At 40.9% G+C, this 27831-nt stretch overlaps 1 protein-coding gene across 4 annotated transcripts in view; it reads left to right on the plus strand.

Annotated features, from left to right (window-relative positions):
* The window catches only part of RXRA (retinoid X receptor alpha), a 426208-nt gene that overhangs the window by 350599 nt on the left and 47778 nt on the right, over nt 1–27831 (plus strand). For all 4 annotated transcript variants that reach the window (XM_031954924.1, XM_012554015.3, XM_031954925.1 and 1 more), the window contains exons 3-4: nt 3344–3494; nt 8035–8214. In XM_031954924.1, coding sequence (XP_031810784.1) covers nt 3344–3494; nt 8035–8214 — 331 coding nt within the window. The remainder of the gene's footprint in view (nt 1–3343; nt 3495–8034; nt 8215–27831) is intronic.

Genomic DNA, 27831 nt, shown 5'->3' on the forward strand with positions numbered 1-27831 from the left:
GTCTGGCTGTATCTGTCACCTGCTGTTCTTTTGGGGAAGAGGGATTGCCCTTCCCTGTTCTGCTGCTCCCCCGAGGTTCCCCGTGGCTCAGTGTGGCCCAAGGTTAATTCTCCTCAGTGCCTGAAGGAATAAGGGGTTGGTCCCTGGCGTTAGGAGGAAGCCCTTCTAGCTCTGGCATCCTGGCCTAGCAGAGTCACAGAAATGGTTTCAGTCCAGGGCAAGGGTTTGGCCCCTGTTCCCCAGAGCAGAGTTAGGCCGGGTAAGGGATTAGGGCACGTTGTGGGGACAGGGAAGCAGGGAGGGTGGCTCCACTCCAGCACACTGTCCCATTGAAGTTTCGGGGTAGCCACAGAAAGAGGAAACAGTGGGTGAGTTCTTCTCCTTGCTCCGCCGAGCTGACTCAGTGCCTTCTCCTTGGCTTTTGCTGAGTCGTGCTCCATGGGACAGCGTCAGGGAGGCTAGGGCAAAGTGGCTAGAAGGGTGAGGGGGTCAAATCCCCAATCAGTGGTCCTGATAGAGACTGTTCCAAGCCTTCTCAAAAGCAGAGTGTGCAGAGAAGATCCACATCTTAGTGTCAGGACCCCTTTATACTCTTACAAAATATTCAGGATCTATATCACACAGATACGTAGGTGGAAAAGACAAAGTATCTGAATAGAAAATCACAAAAATGGCGTCAGCCTTGCAGAGCCCCTGACAAAGGTCCAGGGTACCTCCAGGGGTTTGAGGATCATACTTTGAGGAGTTCTGAGGTAGGAAGTAGCCCCTAAAGAGCATGATACTTTTGAGGAAGGGAAGGATTTCAACAGGTGGAGGTGAGGAAGGACTCCATTTCAGGCTCAGAGGGATACAGGGAGATATTAGATGGCAGAATAGGATTCCAGAAATTACAAGAGAAGTTTGACTGGAATATAGATTGTGAAGGAGAATATTGTGAAATAAGACTGAAGAGGTAAAGTCATAGAATCATCAACTTAGAGTTGGGAGTTAATTTTGAGGCCATTTTGACACTGGAGTATATGTCATAGAAACAGTCTGACACCGGAGGTCACACAAGTAGAAGAGTCTGAGTCAGAACTTGAACCCAAACCCAATGACTTGAACCCAGTTAAGAGATATATCTTTTTTTTTTTTTTTTTTCTAGAGGCACTTGGGAACCATTGAAGATTTTTTGAGCTGGTGAATGACACGTGTGCATTAAAAGCAAGCGGCTCTATGAGCTTCCTTGATTTCCTTTAGGCCACCAAACAGCAAGCACTTATTATTCAGCTACTATTGTGCAAAAAACTGGGAGGCAGCTACTACAACGATTATTCTCATTCTATAGATGAATAAACTGAGATTTGGATTGTTGAAGTGTTTTGTTCTGAGTAACATAGCTAATAAGCAGTAGAACTAGTAGATGAGTGGGGGGATGATGGCCCAAGTCAGATCACTATGTGTTGTGTACCTTTCCTCTTAGGTAGTGCAGGCAGACTTCTTTCTACTCAACCCAGGTCAGCTTTCTAGGACAGTTTAACCTCAAAACTACTTTACAGGGACTAGGGACAGCTATGGGTTCCTCATTCCATCAAAAGGAAACTGAGGCCCAGAGAGACTCAGTCAGTTGTAGCAGAATCTTGCAGTCCTGGATTCTCAAAATTCGTCTGTCACCTTAGAGTTCTAATCCAGTTCCTTCCAGAGATTTGTAACTTTTGTACACTTCTCTGACGAGCAGAAGTTCACCTTCTTTTGAACATCTCCAATGATGGAGAACGCTCTCCCAAACCTTTTTTATGAACTCCAAGAGTGGCCCAATTCACACAGTACAGGACTGTGTAAGGGATGGTTAGAAATCATTTTCTCTTCCAGAGTATAAAGGAGAGTACATTTTCTTCAGGGCTAGTGGTCAATATTAGGAACTTAGTTCTTTCCCCCTCAGAACTAATTCTCTTCCTGTTATATCAGAAAGGAGGAAGGGGATAACTTTTGTTGGGGAAGGCAAATGGATTTCCCAGATTGAGAAGTCAGGTTTTCCGAGGCTACTGAAGTACACGGCAGAAAAGCTCTGTTATTCCCATGACATTTACAAATGTTTGAGAGTTGTTCCTTTCCTCAAGGGGTGTGGAACAGAGGAGCATTTTGAAGAAGAAAACAAATATTTGTCTCTTGTAAGTTCCCTGGTGTTTGGTGGGAAGAGGGCCAGCCCTCTGAGGGGGAACTTCCGAATGGGCCGAGGCTCAGCAGAAATGTTAGTGGAGACAGGATGGGGAAGTGGAGGGCAAGAGCCAAGCCCTGGGGGAGGGGAGAGGTAGTATACTGATATGCTGAGAGCCCCAAAAGGCCCAGGCTGTATCAGACTGGGGGAGCCGAGATGGTGAGTGGAATCAAAACTGCCCTGTCACTCCAGGGTTGCCAGGGCGACAGGATGAAGTTCCCACGCTTCCCTTCCTGGCCAGGTTTCAGGTCCTGTTCGGCCTTGGGGGTGGGACTGAGCTTCCAGAACTGAGCTATAGCATGAGGATTGGACTAAGTAGTCAATCCACATTTTGGAACCTAGAACCCACCCCTCATCCTCCTGTTCTCTTCCCCACCCTCAGTTCTTTCCCACTGGGTATTAAACTTTCCATACCCTGTGTCCTTGACCTTAAGGAGTCTGATGTTGTTCCAGGCCCAATATCCTGAAAAGGCCTTTCCATGAGAGACTTGTAAGGAAGAGAAGAGCAGGGCTGAGCTGAACTAAGGCTCCCTTCAGGAAAGAGAAACAGAATAGTGATGTCTGAGATCCCTCTATAGACTTTTGTACAAGACAAGTGTACTTTACGGGACAGACTTGTATGGAGCTACTTCATAAGAGTGGGACATCATCGTACCTATGTGTTGTATCGCTGAGTCTGTAGCAGTGTTCTGCATATGCTAGAAACTTATCATTGCTTTTGCTACAGTGGAAAACGTGCTAGGTTTGAATAAAAAGACCTTGGTTCAAACCCTGGTTTTGCTATTTAAAACATGTCAAACTTTGACCAAGGCACTTAATTTCTATGATCCTTAGCATCCGTATCTATAAATGAAGAAACTGGACTAGGGATGTCTTCTAGAGTCTCTTGTAGCACTAACTCCTATCACCTGTCGCCTAGGTCCCCTATCTTCACAATGGAGACATCGATATTTGTATTATTTATCTTATGGCTATGTTGTGACGTTTTATTTTGTAAGCCCTAAATCACTGAAGAAATGATAGCTATTGTTGTAAGCAGTTGATGGCTTATGGAGAAGGAGCGGACTAAGAAATGAGTATGCCAGAATCTCTGCTTTCTTTCTTGGAATATCATCCTAACGCTGCCCTCTGTTTTTACCTTTCCAGCTCAACTCGCCAATGAACCCTGTCAGCAGCACAGAAGATATTAAGCCACCTCTTGGGCTCAATGGAGTTCTTAAAGTGCCCGCCCATCCCTCAGGAACCATGGCCTCCTTCACCAAGCACATATGTGCCATCTGTGGGGACCGCTCCTCAGGTAAAGACTTCCAGATGACAGCTGTTACAGAGATAAAGAGAGACATCCAATATGTGCATGGGGGAGAATGCCAGCATGGGAGACACTCAATTAAATTTGAAAATCATTAAGATCTGCAGAACACTCTACTAGGCACTAGGGGAGGTATTAGAATTGGATCTTACAGTAGAGAACTTGCAGCAAAGCTAACAATTAAAAATTTCTCTTCCTCTTGAACACCATTCAACCTACCCCTTAGATTCATGGTTTCCTTTCCAGTTCTGGCTGCAAAGGTGCCCATTAGATCTACTCATCAATTCAGCAACCCTTTCCTTGCTTTTGGTACAGATATCACCAAAATATAGTGAAAAGATGAACTAAGATGTTTGGGGAATAGATTTTTCTGGTAAATATTGTTTTCTGCATAATAGAAAGTACACAAAATGACAGGATTTAGAGCTGGGCAGACAGTTTAGAGGCCACAAATTCTAACACTCTTATTTTATTCTGAATTTAACAACCCCCTCCCCCAAGGAAATATTTGCATGTACAGTGTAGAATAGTGGAAAAAAGGATTATATGTAAAGTTATGAATCTCTAGTTATCTTGCTTTTTATTATTTAATGTATATAAAAATTCAACTTGTTGTTTTCAAAGTTACCTATCTTGCTTATTTGTGTAAATCTTATTTTAAAGATGAAGATACAGAGGCTTAGAGAGATGGAATGAGGTGCCCAACCAAGGCTATTTGGTAAATAGCAGAGCAGGATTCCAACTCGGCTCCCATAACCTCCAAAACCATTCCTCTTCCCAAGACAGTACATTTTGCCTATTTGTCTGTTTCAGCCCCAAATCTTATTGTTTCTCGGTCTTTTTAACAATCTTTTTTCTGTTTGTTTATTTTTTTGGGAGGGGTAGGAAATTGGGGTTAAGTGACTTGCCCAGGGTCACACAGCCAGTATGTGTTAAGTGTCTGAGATTGGATTTGAACTTTAAAGAGTGTAAGAACATACTCTTTAGACTTTGGAACGAAGAATAGTAAAGACTGTTTAGTCTCCTTCATTTAATAGATGGAGAAACTGAGGCCTGGAGAGTTGATACTATCACTCAGTGGAATGCTCTTTGCTTCCTGATTGCTTATTGCTGATTATCAGGCTTTGTCCCCTGCTAAAGGCATTTCAGATCTGATTCTAGGCTTGAAACTGACCCGAGGTATCTCCCCTTGGTTATTACTTTCTCCTGTAGCCTGGTCAGGAGCCTTTAGGAAGCCTGAGGGTGCCTCTGAGAGGCTGTCTCTGACTTGGACCGATGTTGCCATAGAGACAGTGACCTAAGGAGACCTCCCTCTCCCTTGGAGAGGAGACCCTACCCCTCCCCAGCTGGAGCGGACTGCTTGATGACATGGCCTCCAGGCATCTCCTATTTTCCTCCCTCTTCTCCCAGCCTGCATCCAGAGATTGATAACCCTCTGGGCCAGCTAAGCTGTAAAATCCAGAATCTCATCATGAATGAGGCACTGGAGCTCAGGAGGGAAATTGGAGGTGATGATGATACCATTTATCAGGCAGCCCTAGCCTCAGGCAGTTTCATTTTGCTAATTCCCCCCTTTTGAAATGCTTTCACTGGGCTTATCCCAACAGAGAGACATTTGTGCTTGTCTCTGACATTCTTGCCATCCTGTGTGCATATACCTAGACATACCTCCTTGGGGAGCACCTTTTCTCACATCCCCGCATTCATCACCAGCTCTCTCCAGCACCCCACACGCAACTCACACTTAAAGAAAAACCAGCTTGTGCAATTCTGACCACCTCTGACACCATGTCATGGGACCCTCCACAGAACTGCTGCCACCATTGAACTTTCTGTTTATCTGTCTCTTGTCTCTGTCTCTGTCTGTCTCTCTCCTGCCTCTGTCTCTCTCTCTCTGTCTCTCTGTCTCTGTCTCTTTCTCACACACATACACACACACATCATAGAAATTTCTTAAAGCTTTGATTTTATGAACACTGGGTAAGGACTTACATAATCAGAGAGGTAACAGTTCCAGGAAAACTTGTGTCATGTTGAGGCTGTGTGGCTAGTCTAGCTAGGGCAGATGTTTCATTTGGGCAGGAGGGACAATCACAGAATAATAGATTTAGATCTTGACTTTTGGTTCCATCTACTTCAGTCCTCCTTTTTACAAATTAGAACTGAGGCTTAGAAAATCTAAGTGACTCAGGGTTCTAGACTACCTGAAGCCTTCTGCTACCTTGTACATATACATAAGGAAAATTTAACATTTTGTTCCTCTGATGGCCTTTGTTTCATAGATCAAGGAAATAACTAAGTATTTCTGCAATTCTGCCTAATTTGGGAAAATGTAGATACTATTAATGATCTGGGGATCTGAAACAAGATGAAGGGATGACTTTTTCCCTCCCTTCCTTGCAGTTATGGAAGGAAGGTGGTTAGGAAGCTGGGTAGGAGATACTTAGGAGTTATCAGTTAGGTCAGCAGTGTTTTGGGGAGTCACTAAGGGGTTTGGCATAAATGGGACTGAGGTAGAATTTAGAATAATTGCTGCTGAGATAGATATCCTGACATAAGTTCAAAATATAGCTTTAGAGAAAATTAGAAGAGACTTCCAGAAATAAGGAAAGGGTGGAAGATGGGAATACTCTGAGAAAGGAAGGATTTGACTATATTTAATGCAACCTTGTGTGTGATCTGAATTAGTTAAGTAGCCAAAGATCCCACAAAGCCATAGGATGAGAAGCCTTCAGCACCATACATTCAGTATAAATAATAAACATTCAGTATAAAAAAAAAAAAAAAAAAAAAAAAGAAAATCTAAGTGACTGAAACTCTCTCTCTCAGGACCCCTGAGTTAATAAGGGTAACAGAGTGGGGCTTTATATTCAGGTCTTCCGGCCTCCTAAGTCTAAAACTCTCAACTACCCTTCCGTGCTGCCTCTCTAGACATAATTGGTTGGATAGATTGGGGTCAGACTCTGGGGGATCTAGAAAGACATTTATAAAGGCTGAGGAGCAGCAGCAGAGAAGACTGCCTAAAGGAATTCCCCCCTGCTAACTGATGTAAATAGTGTGGTTTGCTAGAAAAAGCCCTAGATGGAGACCTGGATTCAAACCAATTCACTATATGATATTATTCAAGTTATTTCCCTTTTCTGGGCCTTACTTTTTCCCTTTGGAAAATGAAAGGGCTAGTCTAGACAACCTTTAAGGTTCTCTTGAGCTCTGACATTCTTGATGTCATAGTGTGAGAACAATTCTTTCTTGTTCCTTAGAATTCAGAAATTCAAAACCTTATCTTTGACTCTTGCCATTCCCCTCTTCAACTTCCCCTCAGTTGGTCAGTTGCCAAGGCCTGTGGATTCTCTTGACATGATAATTCTTGCATCTGTTCCCACCTTTCCACTCCCACTGCTTCTAAGTAGTCCATAGGTCTATTATAACATCTTCCCTGGACAATGATAACACTATCCTAACTAGTTCCCCAGCCTCTGGCCTATCCTTTCACCATCAGGCAAAGTAATCAGAATACATGATATTACTTTGGTATTCTAAGACTTTTAGTGGTTCCTTGTTACCTAAGGGAGAAAACATAAATTTCTTAGCTTGAAATTTAAGTAATTTTCCAATTTGGCTTCAACCTACCCTTCCTAAAGCTTATTTCACATCCCTCTCCTTTACTAATTCTTTAGACAGAATGTGTGGGTTGCATCCTGAAGCCAGGAAGAACTGAGTTCAAATATGACTTTGTATATTTACTAGCTGTGGGACTCTGTTTGCCTCAGTTTCCTCACCTGTAAAATGACCTAGAGAAGGAAATGGCAAATCAACCTGTATCTTTGCTAAGAAAAACCCCAAATGAGGTCATGACGATTTGGCTGAAATGGCTGAAGCAAGTCAACAGCAACAAAGAGCCTGAGTGTGCTGCTAGCTATTTTCCCTTCTTATTCCTACCTTAGGCCCTCTCTGACCTCTTATTCTCACAGAACATCTCTGATGTCTGAATTATAGTCCTCGTTAGCACATGTTCACATCCTTCTTTACCTTAAGAGTCCAACTCAGATGCCACCTTTTCTGATAAACTCTACCAATCTTCTAAAAATACTCTTTGCATCCATAGAACAGATCTTAGAGTAGGACTTCTTAAACTTTTCCCACTCATAATCTCTTTTTATATGACCCTGCATATATAGGTATATAAATCAAATATTTACTAATAAATGAATCATAATTTCATGACACCCCCCCCCCCCCCGCCATTCAGTTACAAGACCCCATATGGAGCTGCAAACCAGACTTTAAAAAGATGGGCTTTAGAATATTTCCTAAGTCTAACTTTGCCCAATTTCCTACATTCTCAAGTCTATCTGTTATGTTTCCCATCACGTATCATGCTTCTACACATATGTCATTTCCCCTCCAGTTTGTAGGCAGGGTTTTTCTTCTAGTTTATCTCCACGTTGCTGAGCAAAGGGCCGTGTGCATAGTGAGCATTTAATATAAGTGCGTTGAATTGAAGAGCGTCTCTGCCCTTTCATTTCAGGTAAACATTATGGTGTGTACAGTTGTGAAGGCTGCAAAGGCTTCTTCAAGAGAACGGTCCGCAAGGACCTCACCTACACCTGCCGAGATAATAAGGACTGCCTGATTGACAAACGCCAGAGGAACCGGTGCCAATACTGCCGCTACCAGAAGTGTCTTGCCATGGGCATGAAGCGAGAAGGTAAGACGGGGGAAGCGGAGGGTCTTGTCTCTGGGCTGTCTCTGACCCCACACTTCACACCATGTTCAAACTGGATTAGCCGAGGGAGAAGTGGTCTTCATCCAGGTCTCCGGGGACCCACTTAGAACTGCTAGAGATTTCTTAGGAAAGGGTTACACGAAGGGGAGCAACTCTCAGTTTTCTAAGACCTGCTCATCTAGTCTGTGGGTTATCCAGAATTCCGGCTGCTGCTTCCTTGTTGTCTTTTGGCTTTGGGACCTTTTGTTATACTCTAGCTTCTCCAGGGCACAGAAAATGGAACAACAGAAACCACACAAACCAAGCCTGTGAAATCCTTCCCGGAGGGCACCAGGGCTTAGTTGATAAAAATCACCTATATGGCAAACAGGAGAACCTGGGTTCCAAACCTAGCAATACTTTAGGAGCTCAGAATCTTTATCAGTGGTTCAAATTATGATGTGAATGGAAGACAAGGTTAAGTGGAAAGGGGCTTTTATTGTAGAATTCACATAGCATTGATTTTTCTGTATTTTTTCTTCTATCTTCTACTTCCCCTTTAATCACAGAAATTTAGAGGAATCTTAGAAATTATCCTGTCACAGCTTTGACCTAGGGCTGTAATCTTTTCTGTGGTACTCCTCATAGGTGGGGGAGCTTCCAATTACAGGAAAACTCCCTCCCTTGTAAAAGAGACACATTCCATTATTAAATAGCCCTTATAGAGTGTTCAACATTATACTGAATGGAGAACAGCATCCCTGTAGCTTCCACTAGTAGTCCTTCCACTTTCTAATAGAGATTCTTAATCTTTTATTAGGTCATATACCCCTTTGACAAACTGCCGAAGCCCATGAGCCCATTCTCAGAATAATATTTTTAAATATTTTAAAATAAAATACAAAGGAAAAGAATTATATTAAAAGAAAATCCCAGATCCCAGGTTAAGAACCCCTTTTCTAGAGACACAAGAACTATATTCTGCTCCTATATCCACATAATAGCTTCAGATAGGAACCATTAATCATGGAATCATAGAACTTATGGGACAAGACCTTAGCAATGATCTAATCTAATTCTCTCATTTTAGAGATGGGAAAAGAATCCCAGAAAGAGGAAGTGATTTCCCTATAGCTATACACTAAGCTGGTAGCAGAATCAGAAATAGAGCCCAGGGTTCCTCACATCCCCCCAAATCTCCCTTGGCTAAAAGTCTTTGGTGGGTTCTGAATTTCTTTGGTAGAACCAATGTCTCCAAACTTTGCTACAAACAGCTGCTGAATTCAGATTTGTGGTGTCATCTACCTTTGACTCCCAAATGGCGTTTCATTGTTGTAGGTGTTACTGGGGTAGTTGGTTTTTCCCTTTTTTTTTTTTTTTTTTCAGGGTTTTGTTTTTACTTGATGCAAATGTCTCCCTTCAACCTCTATAGTTTTGAGGCCCTTTGAAAAAACCCAAAACCTCAGTCTGGGACATCTGCTGCTGATTGGCTTCCTTTTAAGGTCTGCTCTGGTTGTGAGCGTGGTTATGGTTAGAAAGCAACAACTTAGTGAACCTTGTCTGGTCCTGAGTCATGTCTCCTTTTTCTTTACACAAACTCCTTGGCTGTCAGCATCACTGCAGAGGGGACCAGTAGCTCAGGCCTGCCATACCCTTGGCTTTCTTTAAGGAAGGGCCAATGTTTGGCAAAACATTCTTTTTTGGATTCTTCCTGGCTAGAGAAGTTCTTAGTGCTTAGGTAGCTTTGACAGGTGGAATGATATAAAGGGTTATAAATGACTTTATATCAAGATTCTGCATGTCTGGGGTTATGTCGAGCCTGCTAATGACTTCCAAAGAGATGTTAGTTAGAAGGGCACCCAAGAATTAGATCTCCATTAGCAGAGATCAGGTTCCTCAAAAAACCTTACTGATAATCCCACAGTGTACCTCCCATGCTAGGGCAAGTGATGGGGTTTTGGTTCAGGCTTCCTGAGTGGTTAGTGATTATACATTTGCTGAGATGGCCAGTGAAACATCACATATTCCATTTCTAAAGATTTTTCCAAGGGTTCTAAGCTCTTTAAGAGATGAAATCTTCTTCCTCAAAGCTTCCCTAACATTTGGGAGCATATCTTAAGGCCATAGGGGGCCATAGATTGGGAGCAAGAAGAGACCCTAGAGTACATCTGGTTATGCCCTATCCTTTTGTAGAAGAGAAAGTTTAATCCTAGAGTTATGAGTTTCTTTAGTAGACCCAAATCCCCCAGCATCAAAGTCCAAAGTGACACAAGTGGCCAATTGCAGTTAGCATTTGAATCCAGGTACCGTAATTCTAAATCCAACACCCTTTCTTCTGTGTCATGCTGTTTTGGGGAGATTATTGTCCTAAGTTTTTAAGAAAAAAAAATTAAATTGCACTGAACTTTGTATTAGTTATTTGTGTCTGAATCACATCCATGCTACTAGGCTATAGATCTTTGAGGGTTGGAAGACTATCAATTAACAGTCATGTGGGGGGAAAGGTTATAGGTCAGATTTAGTCTTCTGCAGTAGTTTGCCGGTCATGGTTTAGACTAAGTGTAGGTTGAACAATGCTTCTTGGGCTTTGCAGGAAGGGCAAGATTTGGAAAGAGTCAGGAAAAAAGAAAGGGCATTCTCAAAAAGGGTCATGGATTGCATGAAATCACAGAGGAAAGAGTGAGTATGTGGTGTGGAGGCAGTGAAAGGAACAGGCTGGAGGAAGTGAAATGACACATGTTGATAAATGAGGAATGGTTTCACTTGAGGTGTTTGATTTGCTTGTTGCCAGCTCACTTCAGTGAGTCCCATAGGAAATGGAATAATTGGCAGTCAAAAGGCACAGGAGTTCGTGTGACTATAGTCCGGCAGGAGCTTGATCCAGAATCTTGAGAAAAGATCTCTATACCCCCAGCCTTGAAAGAATCCTAGACTAATGGTGAAAAACCAGAATATAAGGAAAACCATGTTTGAGACTGGATGCACATGTTTTTTTCCCCACTGTTGTTCCAAACTGGTTGGGGGGGGGGGGGGGAGAACGACACTTTTTGGTCTTTATGGCTGATGATGATTCTCCAACCACTCATGGTATATTCTGAATTCTGGGTCAGAATCCTCAATTTTGAATCCCAGCCCTCATATTTGGGAGCTGGTTAGTTATTTGATTACACTAAGCTTCAGTATCCTCAGCTACTCAGAAAGGAAAGTCATAATTCACACTACCTATCTCACAAGGATTCTGTGAGGAAAGTGATTTGTAAAACTTAAAGTTTTGTAGAAATCTGACTGATGAAGAAGATAATGATGGTGATGGCAGTCATCCTGAGCTCCTCTGGTTCTTCCTGGGAGTATGTGACTATGAGTCCCACCTGGGTGAAGAAAGGAGGGAGCTTTCCGACCTTGAACCTTCCAAGAATTTCCCTACCTGAATGCTTGTTCAGCCTGTGGGGAGCTTATCTTCCAGATCATAACAGCTTATGATGCCATGGTCCATTACCTTTCATGACCTGGAATTAGGGACTTTTGTCATGAAGTAAGAAAAAAAAGAAAGAAAGGGGAAAAAAAAAGGGCAGCACCTGACAGTCATTGTTATAATTCAGGATGATTGTGGTCCCCTATACTAGCCAATACATTTGAGGATTCACAATTTTTTTTAAAAAAGTACCCTCCAAGTGCATTCCTGTGTGTGATGGCAAAGAGAGGGACCCTGTTTGGAGAAATGTGCCCAGAGGGTTAGTGTCTCGGAGTTAGGTTTTCAGCCACTGGCTTAGCTAATCCACTAGAATAGCTTCTTGGTCTTGGACAGCCCTATTAACAAATGTCCAATTTGTTGGTTGGTTCCAATCATTAAGGGTAGTATAAAGGCCTTGTTAGTTCAACTGTGGGGTGATGGCATTTCTCATGAATGGCATATGTAACCATTATGACCTCCTAGGAACTTGTGCCATTTCCCAGATGATGGCCTGGTTATGAAATTCTTACATAGCCTAACTTTATGCTATGGGTGTAGAGATTACTTATGGGTTTCTGGTGGCATCTTGGGTTCCATAATTTTTAACACGATCATGCTGTGGGCAAAGGAGAAGAGGAAATGTGAGGGGAAAAAAGACAGGTATTTGAAAGAAATGAGTATGTGGGTGGAAAGGAAAAAACTACTGGAGGAAGGATGGTGCTGTGAAAAGAACATTGGTCAGGATGCGGGCACTTATCCCACCTCCTGGGTCCACTGTCTCGAGATGTGAGCCTCAATTTTCTCATTATAAAATGAAAGAGTTAGGCTGGATGGCTTCTTTCCAGGTCAATATGTATCATCCTATGATCTGCCCAGTAGAGGCCATCTAATTGCCAGGGGACCCAGGACTATAGGGCGGAGAGTGATTTATCCCACCCGTGAGTGCCAGCTTCTGCTAATCAGGAAGAACCACAGCTGTGTTCTCTTTTTCTGGTAGCTTGCCAAATTCCTGGAGAAAGAACTTGAACTTTTGTTTAACTTTCCTGAGACACTTCTTTGTGGATGTCATACATTTCCTTGAAAACCTTCAGTGGCTATAGAGTCATGTTTAATTCAACAGATATGTGCTTTCTATTTACCATATACTATACTAGGTCTTAAATTCAACTTCAACTCTCTTTACAATTTGAGCTTTTCTTTTTCTCTTTTACCTTATCTTCTCCTAGGAACTCTCAGTATTCCAATATAGATTTCCTCCACTCTAGGCAGATAGACTGCTTTGGTCAATGCTTTTCCAATGCACTCACCTGGATTATCTTTTTCTAGCTCGGTTTCTTCAAGATCCACTTGTTCCTTCAGGGCCCAGCACATTCAGTCTTCTTCATCTATCTCGACCTTCATCTCATCTGTCCTTCTCTGTCTGGATTGTTCCTTTGGCATTTAGTATATGTTTTCTGGGGGTGAAGGTGGGGGGTGGACTACTGAGTCTTTTGTTTTTATATCACCTACATTTCCCAGTTTTTCCCTCCTTCCCAGAGTCATCCTTGAGAAGAGGAAGCATTAAGCAAAATGAAGCAGCATATTGAAAATTCTGAGATTACATATGTTTCCCACCTGTATTCCCTCCATCTCTGCAAAGAATTAGAGATGCCTTCTCACATTTCTTTTTTTGAACCACACTTATTATAATTTCACAGTGTTCAGTTTTAATTTTTTTATGTTGTTTTTCTTTCACATTGCATCAATTCATATCTTCCCATGTTACTTTTCTATGTTTTTATCATATTTGTTATTTTTTCTATTTTTCCAGTGAATTTTCTATTACATTAATGTACCTCAATTTGTTTAGCCTTCTCCAATTGATATCAGTGGAATACAGGTTAGATTTGAGTTGGAGGACTTATGTTTAAATCTTGGCTCTGTTAGTCACTATTTATATGACTTTGGGCAAATTAATCATTTAATTTCTCTGGTCCCCAGTTTCCTCATATATAAAGTGAGGGGCTTAGACTAGGTGGTCTCAAAAGACCTTTCTGGTTCTAAACCTATAATTCTTTTTTTTTTTTTTTTTAATTAAATTGGGGCAGCTAGGTATCACAGTGGATAGAGCACCAATCCTGAAGTCAGGAGGACCTTAGTTCAAATCTGGTCTCAGAAATTTAACACCTCCTAGCTGTGTGACCCTGGGCAAGTCACTTAACCCTAATTGTCTCAGCAAATAAAATAAAATAAAATGAATCTTTGTTATTTTTTGTTTTTAACACTACCTTCATTTAAAAACATCACTAGCAAGTCATTTCTTGTAACAATAACCAAAAAAAAAAAAAAAAAAATCAGCACATCAATTGTGTCAGACGATGCATACAATATTCCATACCTATATTCCACAACTTTCTGCAAAACAGATGGGGACATGCTTTTTCTTAACTCTTACAGGGCCAAGCTTGATCATTATAATTATATCTAGTTCAATTTTGGGTGCCTCTAATTCCAATAAAGGATTCTACTTGGTTTCCAATTTTTTTGTTTATATAAAAAAGAGCTATTTACAAATATTTTGGTGCGAATGAGGACTTTCTTTTTGTCTTTGAATCCCTTTGAGCATACAACATACACTTACTGTAGTCTTTATTATACTTCTATGCACATATACTGAACTGCCCTTGCTAGGAGAAGGCATCTCTTCCTCCTAGATCCAGTACACTAGACCCTCAATCTAGTTGATAAGATGATGAAAAAGCAAGAGTTTCTTTTTCATCTCACCAAATAAGATAATATGCTTGGCTCATAATAGATGCTATGTAAATTCTAGCTGTTATTATTCACCTGAAGACAGTCGCACTAAGTGCATGGGATAAAGTTGTGATAACTCCTGTGATTTGGATGATTAGTATCGGAAAAGATCTTTAGAACCCTAAGGCAAAGAGTTAAGAGCTTTACAAAGAGCCCCTGGAATTTTCAACCTAAAATCAGCATGTTTATCATGGAGAGGGAATTGGGCTTAAAGATGTCCTTCAGTTTGAAGCTTGGCTTTTGAACCTTCTCAGCTGTGGAAAATGACAACTTCTATGGAAGTCTTTGGAACTCTTGTTTTTTAATTGATTAAATGAGAAGATAGACTTTACCTACCACCCTTGATTATTGTAAGGGAAGAATTTGCAGTTTAAAATTAAAATGCTATGTAAGTAAATGTACATTGTTAATTCTACTATTATTGAAAACCTAGTTAAAGATTAAGAAATGAGAGAAACCATTGGCTTGCCTGCTATCAGAATCTTCCTACCCATATGTCCACATACCTGTAGATCATCAGAAACCTCATACCCAATGTTAACTTCTTTGAGAAGAGAATGGAGGCGGTGTTGAACATTTTAGGTACGAGTTAATATCTTTAAAAAGAAAATTAATTATACTTGAATACAGGGAAACAACTGGATACCCATGTGGGCAGGCACTTAAACACTTGCTGCTAAATGTTTAACATTTGGCTCTCCTAAAACTCTTCATGTACTGTAAAATTTAATCTGTATTAATTACCTTTTCTCTATCACTTTCTTAAGCCTAGACAGTCAACAAAACAAATAAACCAAGCCATGATTTGTAATATTTGCTGTTGGTACAAATGCTCACAGTGAATAATTAGCAAACCTCAAGCAAGATAAAAGCTAACTCTAGTACACTCAGTTGTCAATGGATGATGGTCTGATTTCTTATAGCAGGTAGTGAATTCAATATCAGATTATATGAAATAATAAAAATGGACAATATGGTATACGGGTGAAAGCAGCCTTATTAAACTAACTTATTTTTAAAATCCATTGGTGTAAACAATTGGAATGTAAATATAAGAACAGATAGAGATAAACACAGTCCATTACCATTTCTTAAAGAAGTTTAGCCATTGTAAGTTAATAACAACAACTAGGAGATCAAAAAAAAGCCAAGAAATTACTTCACCCACAAAACACTAGATCTTTTTGTCAAATAGAGCTCTATAGCAGCTAAGGCCAAGATGGGAATATGGATTCTGTACTGGTTTTGCATAAAAGATTGTTTATAAGATTTTATAGAAGATGATTGTGGACTGCCAACTTTAAAACAAGTTGAAGCAAACACAAGTTTAAAGCAAACTTGGGGAGAGATCCAAATAAGCAGAATTGTTATGAAGGTAGTTATAGATGAAACTAGGAAGAGTACAACAAAAGTCATGAGAAAGAAAACAACAAAAAAAGGTGAAAATACTATGCTTTGAACCACATTCAGTTCCCATAGTCCTCTCTCTCGATGTGGCTGGCATTTTCTATTCCAAGTCTATTGGAACTGCCTTGAATTGTTGCATTGCTGAAAACAGCCAAGTCCATTACAGTTGATCATCACATAATCTTGTTATTGTGTACTTCTGATTCTCCTCACTTTACTCAATATCATTTCATGTAGATCTTTCCAAGCTTTTCTGAAATCAGCCTGTTCATCATTTCTTATAGAACAATACTTCATATCTATTACCTTCATATACCATAACTTATTCTGTCATTCCTTAACTGATAGGCATCCACTGAATTTCAGTTCCTTACCACTACAAAAAGAACTGTTACATTTTTGTATCTGTGAGCCCTTTTCTCTTTTTTATTATTTCTTTGGGATACAGATCTAGTAGTGAGACTCCTGAATCAAAAGCATTGCACTGTTTTATAGTATAATTCCAAATTGCTTTCCAGAGTGGTTGGATCATTTCATAACTCCACCAACAATGTATGTTCGAGATTTTCCACATCCCCCTCCAACATTTATTATCTTTTCCTGTTGTCTTAGTCAGTCTGAGAAGTGTGAGGTGGTACCTTAGAGTTGTTTTAATTTGTATTTCTCTAATCAATAGTGATTTAAAGCATTTTTTTATATGACTAGAAATGACTTCAATTTCTTCATCTGAAAATTGTCTGTTCTTATCCTTTGACCACTTTATCAATAGGGCAATGACTTGTATTCTTATAAATTTGACTCAGTTCTCTATGTATTTTAGAAATGAAGCCTTTATCAGAAACATTGGCTATAAAATTTTTCCCTTCCAGCTTTCTGCTTTTCTTCTAATCTTGGCTGCATTGGTTTTGTTTGTACAAAACATTTTTAATTTAATGTAATCAAAATTATCCATTTTGCATTTTATAATGTTCTCTAGGTCTTCTTTGACCATAAATTCTTCTTTTCTCCATAGATTTCAATCACTTGCTCTACTAATTTGCTTATAAGATCATTCTTTATGTCTAAATCTTGAACCCATTTCATCCCTATCTTGATATAGAGTACTAGATGTTGGTTAGTGCCTAATTTCTGCCATACTATTTTCCAATTTTCTCAGCAATTTTTGTCAAATAGTGAGTTCTTATCCCAGAAGCTGGCATCTTTGGGTTTATCAAACACTACATTAGCATATCAAAAATAGTTTATCAAACTACTTGATCCTTATAATCATTGATTGTTGTGTCTTGTGTATCTACCCTCTTCCACTGATTGACTATTCTATTTCTTAGTACCAAATAGTTTTGATGACCATCACTTTATAATATAGTTTTAGGCATGGGCCAGTGAGGTATTTAATTCTTTAAAAACAAAACAAAAGAAAAAACTTATTACTTGATCTGGTAGAGGAAAACACTAGTCTCCTCTAATAAGATATTACCTAAGATTCCTTGGAAAAAAGTAACCACAGGGGTAACTTTGTTGTCTTTGTAATATTAGTATCTATTCTGGCATCAGATAGTGACAGGTATGTTTGCTGAAATCATTTGGCATCATGGGTGATGTCCAAAAGAGTCTAAATGGCAGAAGGAGTCTTCTGGAAACTCCCGTTTGCAAAATGACACTGCAGTGATTGTATTATTCCCCATAACATTTTATAGCCTCTGTAATGAGGCTCATAATCACTTGAAAGAGTAAAGCCTAACTAGTCATATCAGAAAAACCAAATCTTTGAAATGCGTTTGGATTGACAAACTATAGAATCAATCCCTTAGTACATTTATCCTGAACAGACGCTGTGGATAGATATTGAGCTTGGCTCAAGATCGAACAGGAGGAGGAATATAGACAGGATTGCCTTTAGGAAATTGTTTAATACTTTTATTTAAAAAAATTCTTATTGGCAAATTTTGCTTTTACATCACTTACTTTTCCTAGGGTAACGCTCCTTCTTTTTCCCTTTTCTTGTAACAAATAATAAAATAGAAGAGAAAGAAAAGTTCAGCAAAATTAACCAGCAAATTGACATTATATGTAGTGTTTCATATCCATAATTCCCACTTTATATGGTACCTTTAATAATCTAAGCATTTATTTGAAATAGAAGTTCATCTTTAAAAAATATTTACAGTTTTCTTGACAAAAATGGGAATAATTACTGTCAGAGAGTTTGTGGGAAGATAGATACAAGTGAACCTGTGAATAAATGTAGCCATTTTAGAAATCTTGGAATAATACAAATAAAGTGATTAAAGTATTCATTTCTTTGACCCAGAGATTCCGTTACTGGGCTTATACCACAAATTGGCCATTTTTAAGAGGAAAGTTTCCATGTACTCCAAAATATTCATAATAACTCTTTTTGTAATAGCAAAGAATCGGAAACAAAGTAGATATCCATGTTTTGGAAACTAACTAAATCAATTGTGGTACATGAATGTAATAGAATTTTACTATGTTCTAAGAAATGATGAATGTGTTGTACTCAGAGAAGCATGGATAGGTCTGTAAGAAATGAAGTAAGCAAAGTAACTGATAAATAAAAGTAAGTGGAACCAAGAAAATGTTATATGCAATGACATCAATATAAAAAACACCCTCCTCCCTTCCCCCCCTCCCCCCAAATTAAAAGTGACTGTGGAAGACTTGAAAAAAGAGTAAGGAGAAGATGCTCCTATTTCAACCATTTGGAGAGATGGGAGGACCACAAGTCTTACACATTGTACACATTTTTAGACTTTTCCCGAGGTATTGATGAATTATGTTGCCTTTTTCTGTTATTTGTGTGTGTGTGTGTGTGTGTGTGTGTGTCTTAAAAAATACTGTTTGTATATGGAATGGCTCTCTTGATGGCAAGGGGGAAGGATGCTGGGGGAAACTATGGTGGTATAAAATACCAAAGGCAAAAATGAAAACATTTTGAAAAAAGGTCCAGTATTTCTTTGGTGTTTTGTTGTGACAAAAATCATGAAGAAATCATGAAGAACTGAAGTTGAAGGTCATCCAGAAAGGAACATGGTTAGTGTATATAGGCCCTAACGTATCGTCAGTGGAGACTTGCGTAACTGAAGCATTGTAGAATATGTCAGCAGAGAGACTTATGACCGGAAAAGAAAGTAGACCCCTCATGTGGCAAGAATAAATGTTCCCTGATGGATGGCTCACATTTTCCTTTGGCCTCTATGCAATGCTAAGAAAACTTACAGAAATCCTCTGAGATGGATCCCCTTTGGAAGCATTTGGGTAGACTTCTCATGGGGTGAGAGGGTGAAGATGGGATATAAGGTATATCTTTGCTAGGAGGACTCACATTGATAGATAGTCCAAAGGAAAGAAACCCTGTTGTCCGGGGTGATGGAGATTAAACCAAATTCTCACCACCATGAAGATATTTGTTTGAGACTATTTCCAAATATCAAAAAGAGGGGGTAGCAGATATATTTTGAATAATTAGGATTGGCTTCCGAATGGACCCATTACCTCTTTGCAGTAGAAGAAAACCTATGTTCCTTAATTTATCTCCTCCACACTGGTTGCTTTCTACAGGAGTAAATATACATACTTCATAGAAGCTCATATCTAATTAATAAAATCTACTGCTCCTAGTCCCAATTCCTTTAGAAATACTATGCTCTTGGGGGAAAAAAATTACAAACAGTTAAATAAATACCTGATTCCTGTCAAGGAAATACCTTTCCTTCATCTCCCTTTGTATTTATATGTCATGAATGTGCAGTAAAAATCCTCTTACCAAGCTATCTAGCTTGAATAGGAGAACGGAACAACTGTAAAATATCCCCTGATGGTGAGGGAGAATTATGTTGGGAAGAGCTGTGGAATCAATACAGACAGGGGGACAAGAGTGTGTTAGACTCGTCCAGTCAATGAAAATTCATCTTCAAAGTATCTGGTCTCGTAAATAGCTGATGGGGACTTTATATTTACAGAGAGCGATGTCTGCTTCCTGCCTGATCGGGGAGTTAATATAGGCACGTTTGGCAGTTCGTTGTATTTTCTGGGGCTGGCAGGCCCTGAAGTCAACAAGCTCGCTGTTTAAGAGGAATTATGTCCTGCATGACAAATGGCTGCCCTCTGGAGTGCTGGGCTCAGTGCCTTCAGCCCAGAGCCCAGCCTTGGTTCCTAAAGGGAAATAAAAACGAGAGGGAATTTTGTCCTGATGTAAGGCTCCATCCCCGCTCAGAGTTGCCCCACTGACAAATTTAGGTAAACCGCCAATGCTGATAGGCCCTCCCAAAGCTCCTTTATTGATTTTGAAGCAAAGATCTCCCCACCCCCACGTCCTTCCCCTCGATAAATCATTTCCTGAACATCCTGCGGGTGGTTTATGCTGCTGCTTACTGCCTAAGTCGTTGCCACCCAACCACATACACTTTGTCTTCCCCTAAACATTAGCCAGGCAGGTTTCAGGAACAGGGTTGGCAGAGCCTCAAGCTTTGACTGGAGAGGGGCAAATTTCATAAGTGTTGGGCCTGTGTGATGCAATCCCAGGGCATGGGGAAGGTTTTGGATCTGCCTGGGGTGGGTGGGGGAAGGAAGGTTTCTGGGCCTACTCACATGCTCCGACACACACAGGCACCCCTCTTGCCCATACCTATCAGGAGCCCAGCCTGCTGTCCTTGAGAGTGGGCTGGTGTTAAGCATTCTGGATCCCCTTCAGAGCTGAGCAGAAGAGAACATCTCTTGATTGTGCAAGAGTTATCTCTGTGGAGAGAAGCGCCAGCTCCTCAATCCAGATAAATGCCAAGGACATGTTTCTTGGCATTTTTCTCCCTATGGGGCTAGGTCTTGGGTTTGGGCCTGTAGTTTAAATAAACTAAAAATAAAGGGAGACTGGAATTTAGACTGGAATTTAGGCAGCCTTATTCTTCCCTCTGCCTTTAGTAGTGGGTCTGAAGTCCGAGCAGTGTCACAGATGAAAGACTCCCAAAGGAAAGCTCAACGGAATAGGGAGAGTATAAAGAAAGAAAGGAAGACTTGGTATGGCGAACTGTATCTCCCTAGAGAGACCTCTTGGTTCAGTGGGGACGCTTCAGCAAAATAATCCCGTCCTCTCTCATGCACTGCACTGCATTGGTAGCTATTTTTGCTAGTATCTTGGGAGAAGCTTTAGGGATGCATTAATGGCAAAGGGAAATAAAGTCTTAGTTAAAAACAACAGTTGACTGTATGTCCTGACCCTCTTACCTTCCTGTGAAGAGCATCGCTTAAAAATCATACTGCTTGACTGGAAGGGGAAATCTCTGTTTCCGAACTGTTTCAGCTTCTTCCTTCCTCTTGTCTCCAGGAAGCCTTCCCCAGCTAACCCCACCCACCTACCATCGCCCATAGATCCTTACACATGGTCTTACACACCACTCAGTGGCCCTTTTCTAGTTTGTTTTGTAGGATATGTTTTGTCCCCTTGTTTTTGCCACATAAGTGTTAATTTGTGTGAGTGTATTTGCTATACTAGACTATAAGCTTCTTCAGGGAGAGACCACCTTCTGTGAGAGTCAAAAGTCATGGCTTCCAATCCCACCTCTAATACTGTATGAGGGACTGAAACAAGTTGCTTTGCCTGCCTGGGTCTGAGTTTCCTCTTCTGTAAAAAGACGGTGCTGAACTAGATCCCCAAGGTCCCCTGCTGTGCTGACCTGTACCATTGCTTCTGCAATGCCTTAGGGCTGGGCCCAGGGCTCTCCCTACTCCCCCTGGCAAAGCCTGATCTTGTTCTCCCATTCTCTCCAAAGTACTACATTCATTGATATTATTTTTGCTAGCATTTATGGCAGAAGTACTAGGATCACATGGTAGGTACCCGTTACAAGGTGGCAAAGGACCGAAGAGGGAGTTGGGAAAAACCCCAGAGGACAAAATGTAGAGGCATGGGGCGGATGAATAGGATTCCAGATGTAGGCCTTGTAGCTTTTGCCTCCTGTTTAAAGCTCTCCCTGCCTGAGCTTCCTCTATTACTTTCACAGGGGAGAGAAGGGTTTCCCCCGGATTTCAAAGCTGCTTTTGACACTTTTCATTTAGTTCCCAGGGTTCCCCGGAGAAGCCAGGTTATAAATTACAGAAACCCCTAAAGATGGCTCTCAGATGCTGAAGAGCTCTCCAGAGGGAGAATGCTACAGAAGGTTTGCTGTTCCATTAGAAGCCAAGAAGGCTTTGGCCTCCTTTATTTCCCTCTCAGTTTATGGGGTAAGAACAGTAAAAGAAGGAAATACCATCTGAAGCTATTTTCATGTTCCTGTTGGTGGTCTTGGGACAGCTGGAGCTTTGCAGGATCTAGGAGTTCTCCTTCCTGAGCCCTTTGGCTCATGACCTCTCCTGCATGAGCCCCCTTTGGGAAACAGGGGGATTTATGCTTTTTCTTATGGGCTAGCTTATGTAAGATGACAGTCCCAGCTCCCCTAAGTTATACTTCTAGGCACTGGGAATGGCCTTCACTGCACCATCCATGCTCTCTGACCCAGTCTCTTTCTGTAACTGAGGGCACATAGTTGTGTGATGGGGTTCCGGGGTCATGGGTAGAGATGATTTCTCCATTAGAGTTTATCTCCAGCTGGGGCAAGGACTTGGTCTGCAATTCGTCAAGGCTTAATCTGTGGCTTGGATTAGAGTTAGTCTGTGGTTGGGATTAAGGTTTATTCTATGCTTGCAATGAGGCCTAAATCTGTGGTTGGGATTAGGGATCAGTCTGTGGCTGGGCTGGAAGTGTGGCTTGGACTAGGGTTCGAGTTCTTCTGAGGTTAAAGATTAGTGTCTGGCTGGATTCCCTGCTTGCTCCTGTCCAGGATTAAGAGACAACCTGTGGCTAGTTTGGACTCCGTCTATGGTGCGTACCTGCCAGAGCAAAGCTGGCTAATGGGGGGTTTTACATCTGTTTGGCTCTGGAACCCCAAGCCCCCCAAGTCAGGCTGATGTCCAGTCAGTGATGGCCATGTCTAGACTGTCTTGTCTCGCACCATCCTTTGGTTGATAACTCCATAATTCTGTCCCATAGGAAAAAGGAGACCCTGGCCCACAAGTTTTATTCCTCCTCTTGCTCCTGATATCCCTTCATTTTCTTTCCCATCCTCAGCATTTCCTTTTTAGCTTGTCCAGTTTTTCAGGAGGCAACACATGGCAACCCCTTTTGCTCAGAGGGAGAAAGCTAATGAAGTCTCATATTTATAGCCGCCTCTGCCCCAAAGCTTCCAGGCGCCAGCAGAATATACTCACACATGACTAAATCAGAAAGGTGATTGAGCTCCCAGAATATAAATCCCTGCTCTCTCTTGCTCTCTCTCTGTCTTTGCTCCCCCCCCCCCCCGCCCCGATTCTATAAATAAAATGATAATATTTATAATGATGCTACTCAAGGCTTATGGGGCACTTCACAGCTTCAAAAGGCTTTACAAAACATTAGCTAATTAATTCTCGCTGCACGGAGGGAGGCAGGTGCATTTATCCTTGTTTCAACCTCTCATTCCTGCTTCCTTCCTAAAGAGATCCCAAACCTTGGAGGAATCTTAGAAACTAGACCCCATGGGTTCCCTAAATTGGATCACCTTATGGGGTTTGGGGGAGTAGGGATGGGAGTCCCATGTCAACCTGATGGCATTGAAATGATCCTGAATCGGGAATAAGGGTCCTGACTCTGACTTTAATTCCAAACATCCCTCTTTGCTTCTCTGAGCCTCAGTATCCTCCTCTGTAAGATGAAGGGCCTGGAACAAGATGGCTTGTAAGGTCCCTTCCAACTGGGACATGCTGCTGTCCTTCCCCAGAGCCCCTGCTTTGAACAGGCACATCCTCTCCCCAGGCCCCAGGGACTGAGGACAAAGTAAACCAGTGTCAGGGACTGGGGTCCCAGCCATTTGTGCCGCCGCTGTTTTGAATGAAGTATTGCCAGGATCAGCCCCCAAGGGGCCCACTGCATTCTAGTCTGACGCCAGGGTCATTCCCAGTGGATGGGAGTTATTTACAGACTTGCACCATATGACTCCTGGAGAGACCAGTAGAAGAAATTTGTCCTGAGCTCAGCCAAATGGCCGCCTGGCCAGCTTGGAGTTGGGAAAGCTGGTTGGTAAGCAATTAGGGGTCTTGGCTGTATTTAAAATCCATTGGGTACTTTGCCACCTGCGTTCTGACTCATGACTTCTCCACAGGTCCAGCTGGATTCCCTCAAGGCTTTCAGAGAAAAGCTAAACTTGTTTGAAAATTTTACCAAGGCCACCTTGGTCCGCTGCTTCCATGCTGCAGAGGCCATCATTCTGGCTCTAGCCTTGGCCCTTCTTCCACAACTTTATCACATAAATTATTTTTCTACTCATCACCACCATCGGTTTATATAAACACATTTGTCTGATTTCTTAGAAGGAATGGTTTTGGTTGTTAAAGGAGTTTCAATCAATAAGCCAACCGCCCAATGCGTATTAAATGCCTCCTATGTGCCAGGTACAGTGCTAAAAGCTGGGGATCCATAAATTGGCAAGTCAGTACCTGCCTTCAGGGAGCCCACAGTCTAATGGGGGTGGGGTGGGGAGAAACAGCATGCAAACAAATAAATGCAAAGAAAGTTACATATAGGATAAATTGGGAATAATTAACAGAAGGGAGCGCTAATTAAAAAGCTTCATGTAAAAGATGGGATACTTCTATCCCATCCATTGTCTTGTATCCTAAACTTGGGAAATATGGGTAACATATTTGTCTAGGTGCATTGAGCATTTATTAAGTATTTACTACATGCCAGGCATTATGGTACATGTAGAGATACAAAGAAAAAAATGTCTGCCTTCAAAAAGTTAACAATCTATTGGGAGGGAGGGAAGAATATATGCATAGAGTTAAATAAACAATGTGAAATTTCATATATATATATAATATATTTATTAAATAAACAATGTGAGATACATATGTGTATGGGTATATATATGTTATATATATATTATATATATATCTATCAAACAGTTTTGGTGGGAGCATTAATAATTGAGTAAAACTAGGAAGTGCTTCTTGTGGGAGGGGGTCACATGAGTTGACCTAGAAGACTGAGGGGTTCTTAGAGTCTGAGGTGAGAAGGGAGGACTTTCTAGTCAGAGCTCATACAAAAGCTTGGAGACAAATGTTGTGGGCAAAGATAGGCTTGTGGGAAGGGCTTTCAGTTGCACACACAGAGTTTGTAGTCTATCCTAGGAGAAAGCCCTGGAGGTTAAGTAGGTGAGAGAGATGGGGTCAGATTCCAGTTTTAGGTAGGTACACTGCTTACTATGGAGTCCAGGCCAGTTGGGGGCTCGTTCTGTGAAGATGGAGTTTTTCTCTCAGACTTCCGCCTAACTAAACCTGCCGCCTGTGCTACCTCCCTCTCCTGTGCTGCACCTTCCATTAATATAAGGTTGCCCAGATCCTGGCTTGGCGATGGCCTGAACTGTCCAGCATCTAAGTGGATCTATCCCTCTATAGAATGAAGCACTGGGTCTCCATGGCTCGGGGTATTTTCATTTTGAACAGTGGAAGAAGCCTACATTTTGAGTTATTGAATCATGGGGTAAGGAAACAGAAGCTTAGAGGAAAATCATGAGACTCTCTCAGGCAAGCCAGAAGCTAAAAGAGCTGGGTTCCAATCTCTGCTCTGCTGCCTGTTAATTGGATGGCTCTAGGCAAATCCTTTAGTTTCTCCTACACTCTGTTTCGCCAGATGTAAAAGAATATTAATACATATGTAAGAGCGACCCTGTCCTCTTGCATTTGCACTCCTTACCTTGCAAGGGAGGAAAAATGCTCATAAATTTTAAAGTGCTGGAGAATTGTGTTCTCTTATTAGTAGCAGACAATGTCGTTATCTTATATAAATTAAGCACAAGTGATAAAATTTCAGGCATTCTTTGTTAAATGAAAGAGAAAATTTTAGATCAGGGCATGTCAGCATTTCTCACTTCATGAAAATTGAGTTTAAAACTGCTTAGGCAGAGAAATATCAGTCACAATAATTCTCAATCACTGTGATTATTTCTTAAATGCCTACTGTGGGCAAGCTTCTGTGCTCAATATACTGGGGCTACAAAGACAAAAATCAAACCATCCCTGCCCTTAAGGAGCTTACAATAATGATGATGATGAAAATTACCCATACTGTTTTTGCAGTTTGCAAAGAAAGAAATGTATGGATAGTCACATCCACCCTACTAGACTCCTGGTTTATAACCCAAAGTTTTGATTAAGGCTATGCTAGATTGCTTTCCCTCAAGAATGGGTTACTGAGAGTCTAAACATTCATCCTTGGGGCGATCTCTGAACCTAATTCTGGAGTTGTCTTTCCACCGAGAGATTCTCTCTATCAAAATGTGAGATTTCTTGGAGTCCACCAAAGCTAGTAACAGTAAGAGCAAAAGTAAGAAATTTAGAAAGTCTGCAAACAAAAGCTCATACAATATTAACAGAATACCAGAACTACTGTCTCAAGGCAGCCATAAAAAAAAAATCACTGATAGATGTCCTAAGACTTTATGACAGGTTTAAACATTTACCTAAATAAATACTCTTTGAACAAACAAATAGCACTTTATAGAGCAATAATAAAAACTGAAAATAGATACACATTGCTAAATTTATTGAATGTAACTGATATGTTGAAAGTCCAACAATGGAACATGGGCTACTACGATCCAAGTTCTAACAACAATATGGAGTAGGTGGTAGGCCAGTGGAATCAGGACCTGGGGTCAGAAAGTCCCAGATTCAAATCTAGCTTCGGATACTTCCTGGCTGTATGATCTGGAAAAGTCACTTCTTAACCTCTTTGTCTCAGTTTCCTCATCTATAAAAAGGGGATAATAACAGCATGTCCCTCATGACCTTGTTTTGAGGATCAAAGGAGAGAAAATTTGTAAAGGTGTTGGCAGGTAGGAAGCGCTATATAAATGCTCATTCTTTTCTTTCCCTCAATATGCTGTAAAGGAAGTGTCAGCCTGATTTAATTGCGCAGAATTTAAAAAAAAAGGAGGGCTTTCTTTATTCCTCTTCAGGCTAGCCTCCTGACTCTCTCCTGTCCTTTCTTTAACATGCCATAGAAACCTCTTTATCCTGGAAACTCACTCCACACCCACATTACTCAGCCCTGTAGCCTCTCCCTGTGATTGTCTGGTTCCTCCCAATCTCCATTTTAAGGAGGAGATTCAGACCATCCATGTCTTCATTTCTCTACAGGCTGCACTGACAATTTTCCCAGGCTTTCTCTACCATATCCCTGAGCTGGTACCTTTATTTCTTCCTTCGCTGCCTTTGACTTCCTTTTATGTCCTTGTCTTCCATCCTCAAAGAGGATGTCAGCTCTTTGAGGGCAGCTTGTATTTATATACTTAGCATAGTGCTTGGCCTATAATAAGTATTTAATAAATGTTTGTTGACTGACTGAGGGGGCTCAGTGATACTGGATTATTTCTGTCAGAAACTATAGAAAGCTTAGGGAACACTATCTATTGATAGGATGCAGATTTTGTGAGGAAGCAGTAAAAATTATTTATCATATCATTACAGGTTGAAAAAATATAGTTCCTATTGAATGTCCAGATCAAGTGCTTATAATTATAAACCTAGAAGTACTATTTTTCCTAATCAGTTTGTCAACATTTATTAGGCCAAAACTAGTTTCTGCCCTCAAGGAACTTAAAGAGATAACATGTAAACTACTTTCAGTCATTCAGTCAATATTTATTAAATTACTGTGTGTCAGCTACTGTGCTGAGTGCTGGGGATACAAAAAGAGGCAAAATAAAGTCCCTTGACCTCAAGTAATTTAAAATCCACTGGAGGAGACAGCATGCAAACAAATATGCATAAACAAGTTACATATTGAATAAAGAGGAAATAATTATCAAAGGGAAGCACTAGAATTAAGAAGGGTTGAGAAAGGCTTCCTGTATAACATCATGTCCTGAATCATATCC

The sequence above is a fragment of the Sarcophilus harrisii genome, chromosome 2 (assembly GCF_902635505.1).
Source record: "Sarcophilus harrisii chromosome 2, mSarHar1.11, whole genome shotgun sequence".
Taxonomy (NCBI): Eukaryota; Metazoa; Chordata; class Mammalia; order Dasyuromorphia; family Dasyuridae; genus Sarcophilus; species Sarcophilus harrisii.